Genomic DNA, 20,121 nt, shown 5'->3' with positions numbered 1-20,121 from the left:
ATGTGCTGCATCACTGACTGACAGCTGATGAAGTGAGTCTCACTAAACACTGATTTATGACCTCTGTTGTTTCTTCTTCTCTCATCAGATGGGAGGAGTGGTGCTATTGATCTCTGTCAGAGTGTGAGTGAACATCCAGGAGTGTGTGTTGAGAGAGGATCAGCTGGATCCTGATGATCCATCTGGACCGGAGTCTGGATCTGGATTTTGTCATCTTCACTTAAGTCTCTTAACTGACTATAAACTGAACAGTTATCTCTGGATTTTCTTGAATCAGCACTTTACAGATGTGTTATACATGAGCTGTTTGATGCAGAAAAGATTAAAAACAGGTGTTATAAGTCAGACTCTGACCCTGGGCCCATATTGATCAAGCGTCTCAGAATCACACTGAGAGTTAACGAGGACTAAAACTAATTAATGAAGCAGAAGAGAATTTACTGTGACTGTCAGCAGGAGAAGGATTACTCCTGGGAGAGAGTGAGACGTCGCTGTTTTACCACAGTCAGAGCAGCAAAGTAGAAATAATGATGACGTGTTGTAGTTTTCTCACAGTCTCAGCTGGAAATATTAAACAGTGGTAATTTGGTATATTATGTGTATAAGCAGGTAACCAGGCAGGTAACTTACCAAGGTTATGGAACAAGTCTCACTAATGATTCTCTTTTAGTCCAAACAATCTTTTAATAAGCTCAGTGTCATCAAGCGTTCCCAAAACATCTCTCGTCTCAGGGAATATCTCTGCCTGAACTCCATCTCCTGCAGCTCCTAAATATTGGCAGAGATAGGAATCATTTACCAAGTTTGGAAAGTTGATAAAAGGCTTTTTCTCCTAAAAGTAGAAGCAGAGATGCGTCACTCTGATCATTTTTGGCCAGTCAGGAGTGATTTCCTGCTCTGAGACGCTTGATAAATACGGGCCCAGATGTGACAGATTGGATGTCCACAAATTTCATTCAGTTAAATTGTGAAAGAATTTATCATTGGTCCAGAAAACCTGCATGCAGGTCAAATCATATCTTGGTTCTGTGGTGAAAAACTTTGTATTTTTTGATTCCAGTCTAAGTTTTGATGATCATATCAGCAGCTGGTCCAGTCCTGTTTTCACCATTAAAACATATTCAAATAATATCTATAAAACCAGCACAGAACACTGCTGCTGTCAGACTTTGAACTAAAAGCAGGAAAAGAGATCATATTACTCCATTTCTATCATCACTTTACTGGTTACCTGTTTGTTTTAGGATTGATTGTAAAGATTTGATTGATTACTTTTAAAGGCTCTTCATGGCTCCAGATGACATTTCAGAGTTGCTCTGTGTGTAAATATTAAAGGTATCCAGCTTTTATATGCAAACATATGATGTCACAATGAATAGTTTATATCTCATAACAATATTTACTTATAGATTGCTGATTATCAGCACAGATAAATTTGGGTCCTGGTCTTTGCTGTCAGGGTTCTGGATCAACCTGTTTGAGGAGCTCAGTCTGATCAGTCATTATCTTCCTTTAAATCACTTCTTCAAACTCATTTTATCCACTGACCTATTGATTATTTTAGTTTTATATGCTGTACATCTTAAATGTGAATCTAATGTGTGTGTAGGAGCCATGAATGGATTAATTGAATGAATTGCAAAGTGGTAATTCTTTTGTTTTATATTTTGGGTTATTTTGGTTTGTCTATTATTGCACGATCACGGGGATTGATAATCAGGTCACATGGATATGGGCGGTGGTATCCTATAGTTAATTTAAGCACCTGTTCACCTGCATGCCAGCTGGTAAGAGACAGAGGGTGAGTGGGTCGTCGTATTTTTTGTTGACCGCTGTTTTACACCTGAACGCAGTTTTACACCTGATCGCTGTGATTATTTTGAGTAGCCTATATTTTGTGCAAGTTATAATAAGTTGATCACGTTCATTAATAAAAGTTATTAAACCTACAGTTTTGATCTCAGCGAATCTTTTTGGTAGCGTGTCGGACAAACGGCAAACAAGGCCCTACCTCAGCCTCTCAGCGACTTTTACGTTGTTGCCAGTAGTCGCTACATTTTGTCAACAAAAAACGGCATTAAAAGAAACATCACCGGATGGCGCATGGGCTCAAGGATCGATTGGAACGGGATTAAACAAAGCGAACATCGGAGGTGAATGACTGAAGAAGGCACCGGCTGTCAACTATCACAACTTCAGGAGCCGCAGTCAAAGCCAACCACAGAAGCCAGGTAGGCTTACCGGTGTTTATACGCATTAAGCTGTGTATTAATGGAAGGAATGCGGCTTGCATATTCACTGCTGTGTGTCCGCTGGGGACGACTGGCTGATTGATTACCGGTGCTGAATTATCTCCGTGATGCAAAAATAAGGAATCTCCGCTTGGTCTCTTTGAAGTTGCCGCTGCGCTGTTGATGTGGAAATGTGATGTTTGCTGGATGAATTGCCTTTCGGTCTGTGGATGTGTCCTTAAATGCACAAATAATGTATTGAAAAAGTCATCGAAAAGGAACTCAAAAGAGGAAAAATGAGTCAAATAAATGCTGATGTTGCAAGTTCTCAAATGGAGTGTGGGAAAAGAAAAGTTCAACTCACCGCAAAGGCGTTGGTGAATAAAATTGAAAAGCTTCAACGGGAACGCAAAAGGACTGTGAATAAAATTAAAGGGCTCATACCACAAATGAAATCATTCATGAAAAAAAGGGAAAACGTCTCTCATGTACAACCCCTTTTAGAGAGTTTAATTCAACTTTGTGAAAATGCCAACATGTCACATAATATGTTGATTCCTTTACTCCACGAGGATGAACAGAGGAAACAAAATGAATGGTTTTCCAGCATTGTGAAATACAGCAACACATTTAAAGGGCATGTTGAACAATGGTTGAGTGGACCAGAGGAACTGCTCCACAATGACAGTTGTGTTCAATCTGATCCTGTTGGAATCAATGAAGATGTGTCTTTTCTTCAAATAGCCGATGAACCTCAAGTAATAATGCAGGCTGCATCCATAATCATGACAGATGATATACAAGATGATGTAAAGCCAAGTGACAGTGTGTCAAATGTGGGAAGCAGAGTGTCCAGATCACAAAACTCTGCAACAGGAAGAAAGTCTGCTGCTTCTAGTATTTCATCTGCACGTCTTAAAGCTGAGGCGGACTTGGCAGCTTTAAAGATAAGACAAAAATTATTAAAGGACAAACACGAACTGGAAGAAGAGGAGGAACGGCTACGTAAAAGGAAGGAGCAGCTTCAACTGGATGAGGAAATTGCTACACACATGGCTAAGCTAAGTGTGTTCAGATCTCAGAGCATCCTAAGTGGGAAAACCTCTATAACAAAGCAATCAGATGGGATGAATTCTTATTTGGAAAAAAGACAAGGAAAAATACAAACCCTCAGTGCTAAGGCAAATCCATTTATTCCACAAATGTCACAAAAGGAAATCAAATGTGATCACCTGGATACAGGAGCAAGGCCTGAGGAGAAAAATCCATCGCAGTTCTTTCATTTGAAGCCTATGTCTGTAGGGTGCCATGAACCCCAGCAACATTCAGTGTATCGTGATGCTCAAGCAACTACACAAATGCAATATGGAAATGTGTCGTATGCAAATATGGGTCCAGAAAATGAAGACCAAAACAACATACTTGGTATTATGAGGAAGCAAAATGAAATCACTACACTGTTGATACGGCAGCAATGTCTTTCATCTTTGCCCAAGCGAGATATACCAACCTTTGATGGTGATCCATTAAAATATCATGCATTCATGAAGGCTTTTGAGGATGGTGTGGAAAGGAACACTGCGAGCCACAGTGACCGACTCTATTTCCTGGAGCAGTACACTAAGGGTCATCCAAAAGAGTTTGTTAGAAGCTGCCAGCACATTGATCCAGAGAGGGGATATGTTAAGGCTAAGGCTTTATTACAGGAGCAGTTTGGAAATGAGCAGAAGGTTGCATCTGCATACATGGAAAGGGCTCTTTCATGGCCTCCGATCAAAACTGAAGATGTAAAAGCTCTTCAAGATTACAGCTTTTTTCTCAGAGGCTGCTGTAATGCCATGGAGGAGGTGCAATACTTGCATGAGCTAGACATGCCTGCCAATATGCTGGCCATTATAAGGAAACTGCCTTACAAATTTAGGGACAAGTGGAGAACTGTAGCCTGTGAACTGCAAGAAAGGCGCAGCCAGAGAGCTACATTCATTGACATCACTAATTTCATTGAGAGACAAGTGAGAATCTTAACTGACCCAGTGTTTGGAAACATACAGGATGCTCCATCACTGACAACAAACAAAGGTGTAAGTAAGCACAATCCACAATCTCGTTCTGGAATTAAAGGAACTAGTTTTGCTACCACTGTAGCCCCTGTCGGAAACAAAACTCAACCTGGAACCAAAGGGAAGGAACATGTTCAAACTGAAAGGAAGACATGTCTTTGCTGTGGAGGAGGTCACGCATTGGATTTGTGTCCTCAGTTGGGGAAAAGAGCACATAAAGAGAAGATTGGCTTCTTGAAGGACAATGGTGTCTGTTTTGGCTGTTTGTGTATTGGACACATCAGCAAAGATTGCAGAAAACGGATTTCCTGTGCAAAATGTGGTCTTAAACATCCAACCATACTTCACATTCCTCCAAAGGAAAAGGAATCTGACCTAGCTGAGAGGAAAGCAGAGGTGTCAGTGGACAGCACTCTGGTGGCAAGTGGTCTTACTGGGGCTGGTGATCACGATTGTAAACTTCCCATAGTTCCAGTGCAAGTTAAATCCAGAAAGGGGAGCAAGATTGTCACCACCTATGCTTTCTTGGACCAAGGCAGTACAGCAGTATTCTGTACAGAGTCTCTGATGCACAAGCTTGACCTTACAGGGAAGAAGGTACATATTCTTTTACGGACAATGGGCCAAGAGAAAGTTGTGAGCAGTCACATCGTGTCAGGCCTGGAGGTAGCTGGCTTGAATGAGGAGCACTTCTGTGAACTGCCCAAGGCTTACACGCAGGTGTGCATGCCTGTTCACAAGGGGAACATTCCGAGACAGAGGGATCTTCAGAGATGGCCTCATTTAAAACATGTCAATTTGCCTGAGATTGAGGCAGGGATTGAGCTGTTGATAGGGACAAATGTTTCTAAGGCCTTGGAACCATTGCAAGTCATATGCAGTGTTAATAATGGACCCTATGCAGTAAGGACAATGCTGGGTTGGACTGTGAATGGACCACTGAAAGGAGACAGTGGAGATGCAATGGACTGTGAGCAGCCAGAGTTACAAGTGAACAGAGTGTCAGTTGTATGTTTGGACGAACTTTGGCAGCAGCAATTTAAGGCAGATTTCCCTGAATGCAGCATGGATGAACAAATTGGCATGTCAAGAGAAGATCAAAAGTTTATGGAACTGGTCACAAACTCAGCAAAGCAAGTGAATGGCCACTATCAGATCAACTTACCTCTGAGGAAAAGGGACGTTAGCATGCCAAATAATAAGAAAATCATTGAGCAGCGTGCCTTACACCTGAAGAAGAGGCTTCAGAAGGATTCCTCATTTCATGCTGATTACATGGCCTTCATGAATGACCTTGTTGCCAAAGGTTATGCTGAAAGGGTGCCTGAAGAGGATGTGGAACGTAGTGATGGCAAGGTCTGGTATATTCCGCACCATGGCGTCTACCATCCTAAAAAAGGAAAGATCAGAGTTGTCTTTGACTGTGGAGTGAGTTACCAGGGAACATCACTTAATGCTCAGCTCCTACAGGGACCAGATCTTACAAGTTCACTGATAGGAGTGGTGACCAGATTCAGAGTCTTTGTTGCCAACCGAGTCTCAGAAATTCGCAAGGCCTCACACCCTTCTCAATGGAGGTACGTTGAAACTGCAAGCAATCCAGCCGATGTTGCCTCCAGGGGTGTGAAATTAGATACATTTCTCAAGAATGCAACATGGGTGTCAGGGCCTCATTTTCTCCTTCAACCTGAGAGTGAGTGGCCTGTCTCTCCTGACGATGCTCTTCAACTTCCATCAGATGACAGCGAGGTTAAGAAAGCTGTTGCAGTGAATGCTGTACAGGTCAGAGAGGAGGTTGATGCAGTGACTCGCATGATCCAATACTTTGACTCTTGGACCCCTCTGAGAAAGTCTGTTGCTTGGATCTTGATATTTAAGACTTGGCTCTTGTCTGTTTGTCAGAAGAGGAGACAATTGAGCATGGCTCTTGCACAGTCTGACTTGGAGACGGACCAACAAAGACGTTCATTGAAGAAAGACAGCAGAGAGGCCTTGAAGAAAGCTGAAACGGGAGATAAAGAAAAGGATTCTGGGAAGAAAGGCCCCTCCACTACTGGGGCATCAGGTCAAGTAAAGAGCTCTTCAAGAGACAGAGATGGAAAAGCTACAAAGGATGAAAAAGGAGTTGTCAGCAGTAGTAGTAACAGCAGACCTCGTAACTCCTGGGTCATGGGAAGAGTCCTACAAACCTTTCCAGACAGGAGAGGTTTTGTGCGTCAGGTACGCATCAAAACAAAGAGCAGCTGCCTGGACCGACCAATAACCAAAGTCTGTCTACTACAGGAGGCCGAAGCTGGATAAGCAGTGGTTGATGCACATTGTGACACTTTGACCTCCATTTTGACTCTGATTTTGACTGACAGACATAGAGTGATGGTAAAGATCACTCTGATAAGACTATGTGCTAGTAACCTCTGGTCTTACTGACTTATGACTCATGTACAGGATCGGGAGGAAGAAAGAAGATCGAAAATGTAAAGTAAATTTATGGACTTTGATTATTGATCTTTTAATTGCTTCATGCCTCCTATTAACATCTGCAATGTGAGTAATTATTATGTAATAACCTAATAATTAGGGGCTGGCGTGTAGGAGCCATGAATGGATTAATTGAATGAATTGCAAAGTGGTAATTCTTTTGTTTTATATTTTGGGTTATTTTGGTTTGTCTATTATTGCACGATCACGGGGATTGATAATCAGGTCACATGGATATGGGCGGTGGTATCCTATAGTTAATTTAAGCACCTGTTCACCTGCATGCCAGCTGGTAAGAGACAGAGGGTGAGTGGGTCGTCGTATTTTTTGTTGACCGCTGTTTTACACCTGAACGCAGTTTTACACCTGATCGCTGTGATTATTTTGAGTAGCCTATATTTTGTGCAAGTTATAATAAGTTGATCACGTTCATTAATAAAAGTTATTAAACCTACAGTTTTGATCTCAGCGAATCTTTTTGGTAGCGTGTCGGACAAACGGCAAACAAGGCCCTACCTCAGCCTCTCAGCGACTTTTACGTTGTTGCCAGTAGTCGCTACAGTGTGTTTTACTGGTTTATTTTCTTCCTGTATGTTTGTTAGTTTTGTGTAAAACATTGTGTAACGTTGGTTTTGAGAAGTTTTATAGACTTGTGAAGGGAGGGTGGTGGGATGATGATGGTGGGAAACAAAGACCAAATTCTAATAAACATCTGTGGAAATAAATGAACTTGCTGTTAGTATGACTTTTATCTGACCCTATGTATTTCACTGATTTTGGATGTTGGACATGGGACCTAAATATCCCATAATTTGCATGTCATTTTAGGTAATATGATATAGCCCTTCTTGGGGGGACCTTTAAATACAAATAATGGGTTTATGGTCAAGTTTGGAACTGTTCCAGATGTGGTATGTTGTGACACATAATATGTGGTGAGGTAGCTGTCAACCACTTGATTGGAGGGTTCCCTACTGACCTAGTGCCCATGGAAAACCTATGTTATTCATGTGATAAGATACAGATGTGTAACCCCATATAAGCTGTGCACCGACAGTGGTACGTTGCCCAGACCATCTTTGTACATGGAATGGACCCGATGGCCATCGTCTAATAAACGTCTACAAAATACACATCCTTCCTTTCACTTGTAGTGTTTTTATTCTGTGTCAAGCTTCAGCTTCATGTATAACATCTATTTTTATTGTAGTTATTTTTTCTGTCTTTGTGTATAAATTAACTATATTTGATTGAATCTGTGTTCTTTGTTTTGTTTCTGTGGATCTGTTAGATGTTTTTGTCGAACCACTGGACCACCAGGACGCCATCTGAGTTTTTGGTTACGTTTTATTTTAAAGCTCCATTATTCTTATAATTTCTTATTAATTTCTTCAAAGTTTCCAGGAAAGAATTGTCTGTGTAATTTGGTCTATTTATAGATTTCCATTTCCACCTGAGTTCATATTTATTCATCAATCATTTATTATTGGAAACTTTATTCTCATATATGTTGAATTGTATGTTTTTCTGTAGATGAAACATGTTTGCATGTTTGTCTGACCTGCTGTGAACTGACTAAAAGACTTTAGCTTATGCTAGCTTAGCAACTGGAATTCATTCATTGGAAGTGAACCAACTGAACACTGTCTTTATTTGACCTATAAATTAATGATAAAGTACTTGGTTCTTTCCAGGAAACTTTAGATTGTCTGTGTTTTCTTTATTCCTTCACTTTATTGCTGAAATCAGGTGAAATATACAAACAAGGAAATAGCGCCACCAAGTGACGATACAAGAAAACAGCAATCCATACAGACTGAACACACACAACAAGGAGAAATAAATACATGAAAACAGACATTTTAAAACATGTGAGGAGAGGAGAGTAAATCTAGTTAGAGATGTCTCTATTCATCACTTTGTCTATCAAATGTCAAAAAATAGAGAAAAATTAAGATTAAGAGGGAAATTGGTTTGCAGTGTTTGTCCAAAACTTAACACAATAAAAGAAACACACGCTAAGAAGAAAAAAGCAATCCAAGACATAGTCCACACATGGCACACATCCTTCATAAATACACTAAACTACTACACAGCAGCGTCCAGCAGTGCTCCTGGAGAACAAAGATTCAATGTGAGAGAAAACACAATGCAGCCCAGAAATATACACAATACCATACTTTCCACTGTGCAGCACTGACTACAGTACTGCTGTGAGCAGTTTGTATGTGCAACACATACACACCCGCCCTCCTTGTGCTGCTGTGTGTTATAGAGAGCAATGGCTGATGGGATAAAGGAATTCCTCGCTCTGTTACTTTGAGAAGAGTCTGTCTGCGGACGCACAGTACTACTACTTACTACACAACCCCTCCGACCCCTAATCCTAACCATCTCACTCCTCATGCCTAATGACCATGCCCATGACCTACTCGGTTACCTTTGCAGCTGGGGGCCCGAAGACGTGGGCCTGATGGGAGGGGCTAAAGCTCACTGAACAGGGTGTTGTGGGTGTGTGATGGAGAAGGTGTTGGTTATGTGAGCCCAAGCTTAAGACGTCCTATTATTTCACCACAGATAGTCTGGTAAGAACTGGAGAAGAAGATATCCTCAACTGGTGCTTTATTAACTACCACACACACACACACACTTTATTAGGAACACCTGTGCAATCTAATGCGATCCAATACAACAGCTCTGCCATATATTCTACATTTATGAAGCTTTTACACTTACAGTTTCTGTTGACATTGTCAGAAAGGTGATAATCAATAAGCTGAATTGATCCACACACAAACTAAATGAAATAAATGTGAATTATGCACAGAGCACATTAACTTACCAAGGTCATGGATTTTAACAGGCAGGAAATAACAACAACAGTAATATTCTTCAACCTGTTAACAGAATGATTTAAGACTTACAGTCTCATGGATGCACAGGATCTCTCAGTCCACAAAAGTCTCTTCACAGAAAGAATCCAGGATGGAATTACTGGAAAGGAGATGAAATATATCCCACCAACAAGGCAACTCACTTTGATGTGGTGAACTATCAGCAACACACCGGCTGCTACAGAGCAGGACGCAGCGGTATTGGTGTCCTTCCCTGATTGGCTAAGGCCTTAATTGGTATTTAACTACATGGTGGAGCAGAAATGAACCTACTGAAACAGGCTCATTTATTTGTCCACAAGGAGGCGCTGCAGCATCATTTAAAGGCCGTAATGCTGACCTTTTGAATAGGTGAAGTAGTAGGTTTCCAGTCTTTGAGAGGGTCCGGGTCTTGTAGATGTGGGTAAGGTTTTCTTGCTTAGTGCTGTTTATTTTTCCAGAAATACTCACAATTTTCCTCCTTCTGTGCAGCACCAGTGTTACCATGCCAGATTCACTTCTTGCACTGCACTGTAACTTTTATTCTCCTGTTTTATCTGTTTTACTCTATTTAGCTTATTTTTTATTTTCTAGTCTCTTAACTCTTAAATAACTCTTTTTAATTGTATTTAAATGTCTTTTTATAATGTGTTTCTTTTACATCTTGTCTCGATGTCTTTTATGTTTTATGTGAAGAACTTTGCATTGTCTTGTTGTTGAAACGTCCTGTACAAATAAACTCACCTCACCTTCCTCTCCCATTAATCATCTCACGACCCCTCAGATTTATCTGCTGACCCTTTGGAGGGGCCCCACCCCTAGGTTGGGAACCACTGGACTAAACTAGCTAACTGTATATAAAGTAGTGTAAACTAGCTCCACCTCCAGCAGCTACAACAGTAACATGCTGCTCTAACACTGATGCTTCACTATTAATAATCTAATGATGTCATATATAATAATATATCAGTCAGAGGGACCAAACCACTACTTTTACTGCAATACTTTAACTACATCAAGCTCATAATACTTATGTACTTTTACTGCAATACTTTAACTACATCAAGCTCATAATACTTATGTACTTTTACTGCAATACTTTAACTACATCAAGCTCATAATACTTATGTACTTTTACTGCAATACTTTAACTACATCAAGCTCATAATACTTATGTACTTTTACTTGTAATATTTTTACATTGATGTTAACAGGTTGAATTCAAATTTTATGCTGGTATCTTAAAGGAGCAGTTAAACATTTTTGGGAACTACAGTTGTTTGTTAAATGTGTTATTTCAGCTTTTTTGGTCCATTTCTTGTTTTACAGAATATTTTTATTGAACAACACAGTGAAGGAATATCAACATCAATTTTATTTCAAACCCATCAATAATCTCGTCTCTTCTAGCTTCAGCTCTGAAAAACAAAAAGTCTCAACTATAAATTTTATTTTCTGTTTACATAAAAAATATTAATTACATTTCTGGAAGATTTACCCATCATATATCTTTATGTTCTCACTCCAGTTTCAGTTATTTCCACATATAGTTTCTGACAAATCTGATGTTTTCTGTCGGTTTGGTGGACGTCTCTAAATACTACAATACCCATGAGTCTCTGCTGCTGTTGCTATGGAGACCAGTCAGAGGTGTGAATCAGAGAGGCAGTGAATTTAAAACGATTCGTCATGAAAGTAAAAACAACACGGTGTTTAGTTGCTGAATTCGTCCACAAATAACCCAGAATCTAAAATGAATGAATTTAATCTGCAGATTAAAAATAACATCATAATCTTTATCTTCAGCTCTCTGTTAGCAGAGCACATAACTGGATTTGAAGCTGTGTGATTGGATGTTTGTTACTGAAATGCATCTTGGGAGTCGTAGTTAACGTCTCTGCTTCAGTTTTTATGTCCACAGTCTTGTAGGACTTTTTAGTAAAATGCAGATATTTTCTAAGACAGTTGTTCATGTTCATGTTCTGATGATTCAACCAGGAGAGTTTCATACTGATCCAAACTGATCCAAAACATTTTGTTTATCTTTGGGGGCATTTTGAATCAACTGAACGAAGGGATCATTCACACAGTTGGTTTGTTTCTGAATGTGAGTGATGAACTGTTTCCGTCTCAGATCTGACGACTCTCCTGTTTCTTCTCTCCGTCTGTCACGTCTGCTGTCTGAACGGAAAAACACCAGCTGACAGCTTTCTGAGCTCATCATTCACAACTTTATTGCACACAGTTTGTTATAAAAACCTCAGAGAACATAACACACACACTCCACAGATAAATTACACCTATAAATTAGGTCTGAAAGCTGCAGAGAGACGCAGCGTTTCTGTTTTATCAGCTGGTAACAGTGAAGAGCACACAGAGGAAAACACTGTTGATTCAGTGAATTCACTGCTGTATAAAACACTGTGAAATATAAAAACACGTGTAAAAACCAAACTCACACTGATTCACTTTCACTAAACACAGTGGTACATTTATACATTAAGTACATTTATGCCAAGAAAATAAAATAAATATAAGAAGTATTAGCAATCATAATATTTTACTGTCTTTAAAAAAAAGATAATACAACCTTCTGCATTAGTATCTCATATTTTAAGCTTTAAGCTTTACAAACATAAAACCTCCATGGATCAAAAGTTCACAATAGAAAGAGTCATAGTTGATGTTGTTTGTAGTTCGAGGCGTCCTGTCAACAGTTTTACAGACGTCTGTTTTACAATGGTGGTCTATGGGGAAAATGCTTTTTGGGCCGCAGGGGGATTTTTCGCTGCAATACCGCGAGTGGCCACTGGGGAAAATTGGCTGCAAGGCTGAGCGGCGCCGCCCTATCCAGCTCTTATTATACATCCATGGACGTATGCGCCAGGCGAGCAGTTCCTATAGGACTGAATGGGCGCCATTTTTAGTCCGGTATCCAGCGACAACATCCATGCACTGAATACACGAACACTCTGAGCATGTGTATTCATATTTTCCCACGTACAATACGCATTGCATTGTGAGAGAGGGGCTAGCCCCACATTCACGCCGGCCACCGTAGGCCCGCTGCGGACACAAATCAGGAATACGCAGTCTGAAGCAGCAAGGCAGGGAACAATTAAAAATGAACTAAAATCCCAACACAAATTATATAATGCAATTTATGAAGATGCTATATTCAAAGATAATAAATTATAGCAGATAAAAATTTGAAAATTGATTATAACATCATTTGTTTGCACAGTTCTTTCTGCTGACAGCAGGTGGGGCTGTGCCTGGGAAGTGGCGTACGCCTCTTTCAGGCCCCGTTTTGTGTATAGCAAAGGTTATAAATGAGACCCCAGATCCACTCTCCGGTTAGCTTAACAACAGTCCTTAACAGTCCTTCCATGGATGTATAAAGAGTCCTTCAGGCTGCTACAACAAGCTAACTGTTGTATTGGCTAAGGCAAGGAGCTATCTGCTGCTGCTGCTCTGCCTTACAGTGGAGAGACTTGAAGATGAAATCTGGAAACTATCATTGGACCAACGTGATGTCAATATTGTATTCTGGTTGTTGATTGGTTAGGGAGGACGTCCTCCCTTGGAGCGTCATTTTACGTGTCTTGGCCAATCACAGATTAGCATGAAAAAAATGAAGAACATTAAATTGATGTAAGAGATCCCGCCCTGAAAAGGACAGCAGGAGCCCCCACCATCACTTCACACACACTGCTCTTTCTCCTCCTGACCTGCAGGTGTCACTGTTGAAGCATTTTAACCAGAATTTCAATAATGCATTTTTTTGCACAGAAGAGAGAAAAAATATTTTATAAATAATACTGAGATTTGGTAATGGTTTATTTCAACCAAATATTCTTTTTCATATTTTGATCTCCCTCTTGCCTCTCCAAAAATAGAGGAGGAGCAAACACTGACAGAGATGGAAACACTTGAAGTCTCGTCTCATAGTGCATTTCATCCCCTCAATCTCAGGCTCAGTCCAGAGGATGGACATTAGGATTCAGCCTTCATATCAGTGCTGATAAGCCTTTTTTTCAGGAAGTCTTCAGTCTCTCAGGTGTTCCTGTGTTTGTCCAGCAGGGGGAGACGTTGATCTGAAACCAGACCTGCCAGTCCTCACTGAGACCACGGCGTCCTCGCCTCCTGTTTTTAGTCATATATATACAGTTTATATGTATATTAGAGCTGCAAGTAACCATTATTTTTATTATCGACGAGTCGGTTGATTATTTTCTGGATTAATAGATGACTCGTTTGGTCTATAAAATGTCAGAAAATGGTGAAAAATGTTGATCAGTGTTTCCCAAAGTCCAAGTCGATGTCTTCAAATGTCTTGTTTTGTCCACAACACAAAGATATTCAGTTCAAATTCAGATCAAAGAGGAGGAAGAGGAGGAGGAGTGAAGGTCGACAGCCACACACACACACACACACACACACACACACACACTCCCTGTGGCTCTTTAAAGGTACATCTTGTTTTTTAGTTTATGCTTCTTTATAATTATTTATGCTATTTTAACATGTTTGGGTTGTTTAACTTCTACATTACAAACCTGTGACTTTAAAGTTTATAGTTTTTAGCTTAGCTTTTATATTTATGGTACTTTGTGTATTTTAAAATGTCCATACATACATACATGTATATGTTTTATTATTAGTATGTTGTGTTAAATATTGTCCTGTCTGTCCTGTTACACAGTCAGCTCACTGAGGCAAATAAGGCAATAAAGTTAACTCAACACACTAGAGCTGCAACAATTAGACGATTAATCGAGTCAATCAACAGAAAATTTATCACCAACTATTTTGATAATTGATTAATCATTTTGAGTTAATATTCTCTGGTTCCAGCTTCTTAAATGTGAATATTTTCTGTTTTCTTTAGTCTCTATGACAGTAAACTGAATATCTTTGTGTTGTGAACAAACCAAGACATTTGAGGACGTTGTCTTGGACTTTGAGAAACACTGATCCACATTTTTCACCATTTTCTGACATTTTATAGATCAGCTAATCAATTCATCAAGAAAATAATCAACAGATTAATCAATAATGAAAATAATAGTTAGTTGCAGCTCTAAAAGCCACTTTGTGGTGCGACAGCTGCTTAAGGGTGCTGAAAATAGTTCTAAATGGAGGAAGCCATCGTAGCTTATTAGCTGTGTTGCTAACATCCAGTTTTATTGAAGCTGTCAGAGTAAAAACTGTTCAGAGACTGTTTACACACAGTTAGCAGACAGGAGGACATGATGCTGATATGTCTGTTCAATATTGACCTGTTAGCGACCAAGCTAACCTATTGTGACTGACTAGCACCACCACGTTTCCCTAGCATGGTTAGCTCACCAGCTGCAGTTCACCAACTAGCCTGAAGAATAATCACGTCTTCATCAAGCTTCAATAACCAAATATTTCAGAAAGATGAAGTTCTGATGTGACCGGTCCTTTAGAAAATTCTTTCACCTGATGAAAACATGAACTTCAGACATTATGAGGACACTTCTAACAGAGTTTCTTTGAATGAATGAACACACGTGTTTAGCTAATGTACTAGAAATTATGTATATACTGTATTTATAACATTTTCCAAATCAGATGTTAGATTGATTTCCTTCAAAGGAACAGTTTCACATTTTGGGAACTCTTCTTATTCTCTGTCTGACGGAGAGTTAGATGTTCAGATTGATGAATATGCAGCTGAAGCCAGTTAGCTTAGCTTAGCATAAAGACTGGAAACAGGGAAACTGCTAGCCTCATACAAAAACTGGAATGTAAAAACGTCACGTTGTGGTTTTATGGAGGGTTGTGCTGAACTTTTCAAACTATTTCTCAAATAAACATGACTTAACATTTGCTGTGATGGATTATTTCTCTGCTGGTTGATTTTCATAGAAACAAAATGGCTGCCTGGAAGGAAATCAATCTAAAAAGTGATTGATGATTTGGAAAATGATCAGCAGGATTTGTATTTTCTGGTTTCAGAAACGTTGGGACATGGCGGTCTGGTCCTTTTCTAAACGTGTCGTTCTTTAACCCTACAGACTCCAGCCCCCAGATGGTCTTGCTGACATCAGGTCTAGGTGAGAGCTTATTGGCTGAGACTGAGATGTGACCCCTCCCACAAACACCCACACTTCCTGTTCACCTTTTAAATTATTTTTTTCTTTTGGTTTAGTCTGAATGTTCCTGGTTTATTTCTCTGCACTGCACTTCTCTGGGTTGTCAGATCACCTGATGGCTGGCAGCCAATCACATGCTCTGCATGGTTTGATGTAGCACCTGTACATAGACGAGAACAGAGCGACACAAAACCTTAACACACCAAGTGACTTCTACACAGACAGGTGTTTGTTCAGCAGTGTGTTTCTGATGAATGTTGGTTTGTTCTGCTGCTCTGATGTCACAATAATAAAACTGTTTACAGCTTCGTACAAACCGACGACTCAGCGTCTTCATTCACTGTCAGTGACGGACATTTGACGTTTAACGATGTTTAACATTTTCACACATATTAAGGTGTGTCAAAGACAGTGATGAAAGTAACTAAGTACATTTACTCCAGTATTGTAGTTAACTACAGTTTTGAGGTACTTGTGCTTTACTTGAGTATTTCCATGTGATGCTACTTTCTACATTTCAGAGGGAAATATTGTACTTTCTACTCCACTACATTTATTTGACAGCTTTAGTTACTTTTCAGATGAAGATTTGACACAATGGATAATATAACAAGCTTTTAAAATACAACACATTGTTAAAGATGAAACCAGTGGTTTCCAACCTTTTTGGCTTTTGACGTCTTACAAAAAGCAGTGTGTAGTCGGGGTCACATTTCACATGTCTATGAGTTGTTAACAGCTCCACCAAATAGTGATTTTTCCCTCTAAACTTCTCACATGCTTTCATTTCAATAAATGTTCAAATGATCCAATATTTCAGCAAAAATCAAAGATTAGAGAAAAAGTCCAAAAACTGTTCCCAAAAGGGAGGCGAGTCCCCACATGTGTCTGTTTAAACAGATTTATGTCCTCACAACATGAGGAATACCTGGTGCACACACACACACACACACACACACACACACACACACACACACACACACACACACGACTTCTAGCAAAGAAGAAGGGGGAGGAGTTAACAGGTACGAAGTAAAGGTGAAAGTATTCAGTCATTCTCCATTTTAAAGTCAACAGAGCAGAAGAAGGAAACAGTCTGAGGCAGGGTGAGTGTTAATATCAGAGCAGCAAATAATGATTACTGTCATTATTGATCAATCTGTTGATTATTTTACTGATTAATTGTTTAGTTGATTAAACTGTGTCAGGAAAATATGAAATCACAGTTTTGAGGTCTTCAAATGTTGTTTCCTCTTTTCTCCTCTTGGTCAGAGGAACATCGGTGACGCAGTGTAAGTGTTACAGTATTATGATCATTATTTCACTGTCAGAGGGTCTAGTTTAATCTTCCTGTGGACTGTAGATGCAGATTCATCTGTTTGACTTCATCTGTTGACACAGAACACACGTTTACTGGAGAATAACTGTATTTAGTACGATGAGGAAGTCTGTGTGTCTGAGTTTGTATCTAACAGCCAGCGAACAGTCAGAAAACTTTTCACAAAGCTCTTAAATTAAATTCAACACTCGCACTTTAAGCTGTAAGTGATTCTAGAAGCTCAGAGCGACTTTAAATGGTGACTAGCAAAACTGCTCTATGATTACTGCCTCACCTATTTGTACCTGTTTGTACCTGTTTGTACCTGTTTGTACCTTCCCCATACTCCACATACGACCTACTGCAAAAAAAGAGAATTACCACAGCTGAACACATATTACTTCACAATACAACAATGGCTCTAGAAAACACACACACGCACGCACACACATGCGTTCACAAAGTGAAAGTATTCAGTCATTCTCCATTTTAAATTCAACAGAGCAGAAGGAGGAAACAGTCTGAGGCAGGGTGAGTGTTACAGCCTTAGTTTTTTATCAATAATATATTGCTTATGTTTGTAAATTGTTTTATGCTGCTTTCTTAAAAGATGTTCGGCGCTACGCATATCCGACCATAAATCACCCAACTCCTTATTGCAGCAGGGTTTATTTTGTTTTGATTTTCTAAATTGAAGTTTACCGGTATCCACATTATCATTCAGCTCTGATCGTATTAATATACAAAACTCATCGTACCATTTATCCAACTCATCTTGCGTTTTGTTAAAAGTTTGTAATCTCTCAATAAGTTTCAGCATAGCCGTACGTCCTACATCTGACTTTAAAAAAGTATCAGACACTGTTCCTTTCACTCGCTTTTTAATTTGTTTAGCTGGAGCAGATACTTCTTGAGACTGGGACGTTTTATAACCAGCATTAAACTTCATCCACAGCAATGAGTGATCTGGTAATCGACAATAATCTCTGATCAAATTAACTACAGCTCTATCCTCTACCACCTGCGAAACAAGCAATACCTTCAATTCTAGGCAGTTTTCTAGATATTCAGATGGAGCTACAATGTAATCGACCACAGCTTTACCCTTTGGAGCCACTGATGTAAAGTTATCACATAAAGTATTGATCCTTCCATTAAGTGCACACATTCTGGAATCTCTTAAAAACTCCAGAAAGGTTTCTCTGTGTTTATTAACATAATCATCAATTGCAACTTGCCGGGGGATCGAATCAATAGAAGGGATAAAATCTTCCATATTACCAATTCTAGCATTTCAATCCCTGCATATATAGATTACATCCACTTCAGAAAACTGACAGATCTGACTTAACAACTGACAAAAAAAGATGATGCATCTCTTCCTCATGGAGAATCCTCAGGTGGAAGTTAACAGGAGAATATAACAAAACAATGAAAGGCCTATAATGCTATCAACGTTTTCAATCATTTCAATCTTATATTCTTGAAATAAACTACATCTTACTAATAGCCCTACTCCGTATGAACCAGTACATATTTATATGTGCAATAAAATCTGTTTTTGCCCTTTGCTCATGTCAGTTATGACGATCATTTTTTATGCCCCCTGTTGTTACCATGAACTTATAGAGCAAGTAGTCTGTAACTATTACCTGCATACCTTATTATTGTGTAATTAAAGATATACTATGTATATTATTACATTACTGTATCGTTATTTTTTCATCCATGGGTGACAATACAAGCCTTCCATAGCTGTGCACTTGAGAGAGGTAAGTTTGCCTGTTATGAGCTGCTGCAGTGCTGGACCAACATGGCTGCTAGGAGCTCAAGTATAGACCCATTTCTCCACTTGTTCTTATTCAAATTCATACAATGAAGTAGAAGATATATAAATCTCTGGAGTGTGGGTGATACTTGCCTGCCAAACACACAAGCATAAAAAATGATTGTCATAACTGCCATGAGCAGCAAAAACATTTGATTTTATTGCACATATAGATTATGAAGGACCACAAGGGTCACGGAAATAGTAGTAAAGCATTTCATTAATTAATAACTAATTATACAATTAAAAAGAGGAATTAAAAGAAGAATTTACAAATGACATAATTATCCATCAATAAATTATACAATTAAAAAGGGATTTACAAAAGCAACTTGGAAATAGTCAATAAAGTTTGTGATTGGTTCTAATCATCAATTAGACAGTCGGGGAGAACGGGGTAACATGAGCCACCTTTTACATTTGATGATTTTACTGCAAAATAAAAGTATATTGTTTCATTAATAGTTACTATATATACCCATAGTAAGTATTTGGTGGTCATATTATTTAAACTGGTCTGAACTGGCAGCCATCATGGGCTACTCACAGTCTCCTGTCTTCTGATTATGATTGATTTAAAGATCCAACATCTTAGAGTAGACTTAGACAGTATCACTGTGAATGTCTGACTTGGACATTTCCACTTTATCACCATAACACCTGAAAGTGGGAGGACAAAAAGTCTCACTGTCCCCCGTATTCTGGCACCAGTGCATTTAATGATGTTTAACATTTCCACACATATTAAGGTGTGTCAAAGACAGTGATGGAAAGTAACTAAGTACATTTACTCAAATACTGAACTCAGGTACAGTTTTAAGGTACTTGTACTTTATGCTTGCTGACACACACTCACACACACACACACACACACACGACTTCCAGTAAAGAAGAAGGGAGAGGAGTTAACAGGTAGGCAGTAAAGGTGAAAGTCTGTACAGACTCCATTTTAAAGTCAACAGAGCAGAAGGAGGAAACAGTCTGAGGCAGGGTGAGTGTTAATATTAGAGCTGCAAATAATGATTACTGTCATTATTGATCAACCTGCTGACTATTTTACTGATTAATTGTTTAGTTGATTAAACTGTGAGATCACAGTGTCGACGTCTTCGGTTTCTGCGTCCTCACAGTGATGTAACATGACTCACTGCTGCAGTTAAAATAGAGAGAAGTCACAGTTAAGAACCACACAGATGTTTATCTGAAGT

At 39.2% G+C, this 20,121-nt stretch overlaps 1 protein-coding gene and 1 long non-coding RNA gene across 3 annotated transcripts in view; both read left to right on the top strand.

The window, feature by feature from the left end:
* The window catches only part of LOC122996671 (NACHT, LRR and PYD domains-containing protein 12-like), an 18,596-nt gene extending 18,174 nt beyond the window's left edge, over positions 1 to 422 (top strand). The window contains exon 10 of the mRNA XM_044372275.1: positions 89 to 422. Within this exon, the coding sequence (XP_044228210.1) occupies positions 89 to 110 (22 nt within the window). The 3' untranslated portion in view covers positions 111 to 422. The remainder of the gene's footprint in view (positions 1 to 88) is intronic.
* A 9,447-nt stretch (positions 423 to 9,869) lies between these two features.
* Positions 9,870 to 16,084, top strand: LOC122996678. 2 transcript variants are annotated; one of them, XR_006407047.1, is made up of 2 exons: positions 9,870 to 10,014; positions 15,690 to 16,084. It is a non-coding gene; the product is annotated as an uncharacterized LOC122996678 (long non-coding RNA). The 2 variants fall into 2 exon arrangements; XR_006407048.1 differs by having other exon boundaries at positions 10,002 to 10,066.
* Positions 16,085 to 20,121: the final 4,037 nt, after the last annotated feature.

This window comes from Thunnus albacares, chromosome 14 (genome assembly GCF_914725855.1).
Source record: "Thunnus albacares chromosome 14, fThuAlb1.1, whole genome shotgun sequence".
NCBI lineage: Eukaryota > Metazoa > Chordata > Actinopteri > Scombriformes > Scombridae > Thunnus > Thunnus albacares.
The sequence above is the reverse complement of the archived record's forward strand: the minus strand, read 5'-3'. Positions and strand labels throughout refer to the sequence as shown.